Source organism: Fukomys damarensis, unplaced genomic scaffold (assembly GCF_012274545.1).
Source record: "Fukomys damarensis isolate Sample0158 unplaced genomic scaffold, DMR_v1.0_HiC HiC_scaffold_5, whole genome shotgun sequence".
In the NCBI taxonomy this organism is placed as follows: domain Eukaryota; kingdom Metazoa; phylum Chordata; class Mammalia; order Rodentia; family Bathyergidae; genus Fukomys; species Fukomys damarensis.
In genome coordinates, this window is record NW_022900917.1 from 70847707 (window position 1) to 70853710 (window position 6004).

Here is a 6004-nt window from a genome sequence, read left to right on the forward strand (position 1 = left end):
TGGTCTTCCCCTACCCGCTCAACGAGGGCGGCTCGCCCAAGCCCTGCGCCTCGCCCGACTCCTCCGCCTTCTCCCCGTCCTCGGACTCTCTCCTCTCCTCCACGCAGTCCTCCCCGCGGGCCAGCCCCGAGCCCCTGGTGTTCCACGAGGAGACCCCGCCCACCACCAGCAGCGACTCCGGTAAGCGGGGTCTCCGGGGGCGCGTGGGGGCGCTGAGCGGTCCTCCCTTTCCGTTGAAGGCCGCTGTACCTGGCCCCCGCATTTCTTTCTCATTCTATATTTGGAGGGATATAGGGGCTCTGTGGGCCCCTGAGCTGGGACCTCCGCCGTCCCTTCCCCTGGACCTCCCTGGTGGCCGCCCCACCCCTAAGGAATTCCATTTGAGTTTTGCAGGCTTCTGGCTTATCTTGCAATTCAATCCACCCCTTTCACCTCTCTTAAGCATTGTAATTGCCCTGGAGGGGGGTGTGAAAGAGGAGGAGGAGAGAAAATTGGCCTTGAGGAGGGTGAATGAGTCTCCTTTCTCCTCCCCTCCTTTCTAAGGGGAAAGGTTGGAATGCGATGGGCTAGGACTAGAAACCTACAAAATTTCCAGGCCCGGCAGCCTCCTGCTTCAGCCTCAGCTCAGGAGCTAGTGAAAGTGCCCAGAGTGCCTGGGTTGAAAAGCCGGCCCTCTTCCGGGCGCTTTGATCACTTGAAAGGAAATCCTTGCCAGAAATCAAACTTCTTTTGTCCTGCCCCCCAGCCCCAAGGGCTTTTGGCAAAAGTTTCTTTCTTTTTGCACTTCCAGTAAAGTAGGGAGTTGCTAAAGTCATCTCAAGAGATGTGAAGCTGTCATCCACAGCCTCGAGGGCTTCTCGGTAAAGTCCCTTCAGAGTGGGCGGTGCCGGGGAGGGGCTTTGGTTTGGGTGTGTCCCAAGCCTCATTAAGTCTTAGGTAAGGACTGGCCTGATAGCCGCATTCTGGTGAATTATTAGTTGCTTTTCTGTGCCAGGATCCCGGCTGCCCCTCTTCTTCATTGTGTACCGTTTTTCTGGGGAGAAGAGAAGAGGTAGTCGCCCGGGCTTGACTCTTGCGGGGTGTCCTTTGGTCCAGAGTCCTCTCTTGATATTCAGTGCTTCACATTCGCATAGCATTGGTGGAACCTTGGCCCCTGTTGGTGCAAGGAAACAGTGCTAACCAAGTGCTACTCTGTTTCCTCCCTTAAAGAAGAGCAAGAGGATGAGGAAGAAATCGATGTGGTGTCGGTGGAGAAGAGGCAGCTCCCTGCCAAAAGGTCGGAACCTGGGTCACCCCCCGCGGGCCACAGCAGGCCCCCCCACAGCCCTCTGGTCCTCAAGCGGTGCCACGTGTCCACCCACCAGCACAACTACGCCGCGCCCCCATCCACGAGGAAGGACTGCCCCGCCACCAAGAGGGCCAAGCTGGACAGTGGCAGGGTCCTGAAACAGATAAGCAACAACCGCAGATGTGCCAGCCCTCGGTCCTCGGACACGGAGGAGAACGACAAGAGGCGGACGCACAACGTGTTGGAGCGGCAGAGGAGAAACGAGCTGAAACGGAGCTTTTTTGCCCTTCGTGACCAGATCCCGGAGTTGGAAAACAACGAGAAGGCCCCCAAGGTGGTCATCCTTAAAAAAGCCACGGCGTACATCCTGTCTGTCCAAACGGAGGAGCAGAAACTCCTGTCCGAAAAGGACTTGTTGAAGAAGCGGCGAGAACAGTTGAAACACAAACTCGAGCAGCTTCGGAACTCTTGCGCGTGAGGTGTCCTGGGGCCTGGGTCCTCCGCCTCGCGGGGCGGGGCCTCCAGGGAGCAAAGTTCCTTTTGCCAGAACTGCAGCAACACGAACCCCTCCCGATTGCATGGTTGGTCACAACCTCACAACCATGGCTGAGTCTTGGGACTGTAAGATTTAGCCATAAACTGCCTCAGATAGAACTTTAGGCATAAAAAAAAGAGTTTTTTTTTTTTTTATGCTTGACATTTTGTTTTCCTTTAACAGATTTGTATTTAAGAATTGTTTTTTAAAATCTTAATGTTGACCAACTTTTCCCTGTGTAAATATGGATATTAAATGTAAATAACTTTAATAAAACGTTTATAACAATTATACAAGATTTCAAACATGTATTATAAACCATAATTTTTTTATTTAAGTACATTTCCTTTTTAAAGTTGATTTTTTTTCTATTGTTTTTAGAAAAAAATAAAATAATTGGCAAATATATCATGGAGCCAAATCTCAAGTTGTGTTTTGTTTCTTGTCTCCCCCCACCCTGCCCGCAACACACACACACACACACACCCTGCCACCACCATTTTTTCCCATTGATTACAAATTATCAGAATTTGACCCTGGCAAGGGCGAGTTTACAAAGATGAAGAAAGTATTCAAAGAAAAGCAAGAGGTTTCCTTTTGTTAAATGGGGCTGGGGGTCATGAGATGCATCCTGGTGGAGTGATAAAAGAGTCGGAAAGGTGGGTTGAGGGTTAGAGGTAAGGGAAGAGGTTAGAGATAGCAGTTAAGTATACAAAGCGATAAGAGGCAGCCAAAGGAACTCACTCCAGCCACCACCCCGCCACCTCACCACAAACTCAGGAGCTCAGGGCCAAAGACTCAGGAGGAAAGAGCAGAGCCTCCTGCTCCTGGCTCAGTGCTCCCAGGTGATGGCCCCTTCCCTCCTGGGGCTATGTCCTTCACCCTAAATTACAGAAAAGTAAAAGCTCTGGGCGTTGTGTAATTTATCCACACAGAGCAGAAAATCTGGGTCCTCTGTTGGAAACATGTCAGACTTAGCTGTGTCTCACCTCGCGGCCTCTGCGCTCCAGAGTGCGGCTGGTCTGGGTCTCAATGAGTGGACCATTACTCAACAGCAACCCCACGAAGAAGGGGCTGCTGATTTCCCTGTAGTTCAGAGGGGAAACAGGCACAGAAAGCCTGAGTGGAGAGATTCGGACCCAGGCTGTCTGTACCCATCCTGAACCAGGCGTTCTCTAAACGGGATGATGGGGAAAAAAAAACGCCATTTTTGAGAACAGGATTCATGATCCACAAGCCAGTGGATAATGCATTCTGAGTTTCCATATTTAGACCTGGTCCAATGTACGTTCCCTTCTGATTAGTTTACCTTGCTTTCTTTGATTTCATGTTTTCATTCATTTTCCCATTCACAATGAGAAGAAGCCCACAACTCCGTCCTTCCTACCTGAGGCATTTGTTACATCAGATCACTGCTTGCTCCAGGAAAGAGCCAGTTTGGCAATGCTAGTGCTTGATCATAAAATCCAACATGCTTGGCCTCAGTCATGTGAGTCATTATTTTAGGAACTGCAAACTCTCCTTCATTCCAAGCACTTTCACACTCATGACACATGCTTGTCATTAGTCCATGAGAAGGCAGTTTTGAATGGGTGCGTTATTAATTACAAGCCTCAGGACACCCACAGCCTGAACTAGAACACCGACCACAGGCGAATGGATGGTACCTGGCTTCTCTAATTACCTCATTGTCTCCGACTCAGAGAAGATCTTCAGCTCCCTGCACTGTCTTTGGAATTTTAATCCACCACCACCCATAAATCAATACATAATTACTGTCTCTGACCCCCAGAATAATCTACGCAATCCCTTAATGTCTAGTTCTTGATCTTTCTTTTGGGTCCTTAGTCCCACCCTCAGCTTCCAGCTGCCACACCCTGTACCCTAAATTCAAAGGAATGTACACTGGGCAGTTCAAAGAGGAACAGGAGTGGGGGCGTTCTTAAACGGTCCTCTCAGCCCCTTTGTGGTCCGGGGCTGGAGTGAAGCCCTGTAGTGACTCACTTGGGAACCGGGAAGGTGTTAGTTTGAATCACGGAGTCCAGGCAAGCCTGAGGAATGGGAGAGAGGGTGCCTCGCTAAGAAAACAACTCGTTCCACACTATCGGGAAACCACATTAAGGATGCCGGGCTTGGCTGTGGGAATTGAAGGGAGCCATTCCAAGCACCTATTAAGCCACCTCCGCCCAAATTTACCCATCTAGGGATTGGGCTGGACACAGGACAGGCGCCAACTGCTTTCCAGAAAGTCGGGCTGACCTTGACCACAGCAGAAATTGGCCCTCTACTCAGTCCAGAGTCCCAGGGGGTCCTTGATTGGTGCAGATTGTTTCATAGATAACAACCAAGATTCGGAGGGAGGGGAGCGGCTTGCAATTCAGTCCGGAACTTGCAGGAAAGAATAAACCAGTACTAAATCTGTTTTTACCCACGACACTGTGGACTTAAGGGCTCCCCCAGGGGAGTCCAGGGTGGCTTTGTGGGGGGTGGAATTATAAAAAGAAAGGAAGTGTAGTTTTATGATGCCATTTGGAAGCGACAAAGGCAATCAACATTATAAAAGCAATCAATCAAACTTTAAAATGAACGAAGTTTTTGCAATCCAGGGCTAATACTTAGACCACTCAGAACTTCTGTGTGTAAGCAGATACCCCCAACCCTGGTAAGTAAGGCAAACTCTGCCACAAACCTTGGGAGAAGGGGAGAACATTGTGCTGGGGTTTCTGCGGCTTGTTTCCAATAATCTCTGGTTACTTCAGTCAGTGGTCTGTAGCATACAAACTAAGACCTCTGAAGCACTTCTTCCCAGCAATACCTAATCCTGGAACTGAACGATCTGGAAGATGTTCCTCTTGCCTGTTTACAAATACTTCATGAGACAGCTCTACAAAACACTCCCCAATTAAGGTTGTGGACCCTTCTAGGCCTATTTAAAGGAATACAGAGGTAGAAATAATAGAGTGATTTTCAAAAACAAAACTGGGGCGGGCAGTGTGGCTCAGCAGTGGAGCATTTGCCTAATGTGCATGAGGCTATGAGTTCCACCCCAGTACTGTAAAAAATAATAACAATGTTTCATCGCTCACCACCAAGGCCTTAGCATGTTGGCTCTTTTTTGTGCTAGCTCCTTCAGTAGAACTAGGGGAACCTACGAATTTAGAGGCAACTTCAGTTATGCCAGTTTTGCCGATCTGGTGTGAGGTGACTAAATGACTCCGAGTGGATTTTGTTTTTAATTTTATCTCATTCAACATTAATCTATACCCAGCTCTTTAGGAAGACCCAGTGGAAGGGACAAGTGTTAACGGCATGCAGATCTTCTGGAGCCAAAAGGGATGCCCTTTGTCTTTGAACAATGTCTGGCCGCTCACCCCCAGTCCCCAAGATTTTCTTCTCATCTCACCCCATCGTCCCACCAAGGGATCAGTTCTTCCAGCAGCCAGAGGTGGGTAGGAGCCTGGGAGGGGTGAGCTTGGGAGGGGGTACCCTTCCTCATGCCCCCATCCCGCCCCTTTCCTCTCCCTGGATGCCTACAAGAGTCCAGCTGAAAAACAATTGTTTTCAGGCGACAATACCAAAGTTTAAACTAGTTAAATGGCTGGCCAAAGTCACAGCAGGGCAGTGCCAACAGCAATAATAGTTAATGTTTGCTATTTGCATTATCTTATTTCATCCCCCAAACAATTCCTAGGAGGAAAAACAAAACAAACGAACAAATAAAAAACCCAATCTGTACCAGGGATTGAACCAGGGGCTTTCACAACATCCCCAGTTCTTTTTATTTTTTATTTTCAGACAGGGTCTCACTGAGTCACCAAGTCACCCAGGCTGGACTCAAACTGAATCCTCCTGCCTCAGCTTCCCAGAGGAAGGGGGACCACACTCAGCTGAGGAGAATTGTATTTCTAATGCCCATTTCACAGATAAGACTACTGAAACTTTGATTGAGTAATATGCCTGCATTCACTGAGCAGAAATTACGTAGTCATTCGTACATATCTGCTGGGTTCCTACTGTGTGCTCACTCTGAGCTGGGGGGGGAAGAAACAGCCCATGTAAACGAGACCAGAAAGATTCCTCTGCCCCCGGCACTTATGGACTAGTGGAGAACAAAGAGCACAGGCAATGAGGCTCTAAATTATCTTACTTAAATTATTGTATTTAAATTACCTAAATTATCT

The 6004-nt window shown here is 48.8% G+C and overlaps 1 protein-coding gene across 1 annotated transcript in view; it reads left to right on the plus strand.

Annotated features, from left to right (window-relative positions):
* Positions 1–2097, plus strand: part of Myc (MYC proto-oncogene, bHLH transcription factor) — a gene marked incomplete at its 5' end in the record, with an annotated part of 2622 nt that extends 525 nt beyond the window's left edge. Inside the window, 2 exons of the mRNA XM_010642883.2 lie at positions 1–180; positions 1210–2097. Coding sequence (XP_010641185.1) covers positions 1–180; positions 1210–1766 — 737 coding nt within the window. The remainder of the gene's footprint in view (positions 181–1209) is intronic.
* Positions 2098–6004: the final 3907 nt, after the last annotated feature.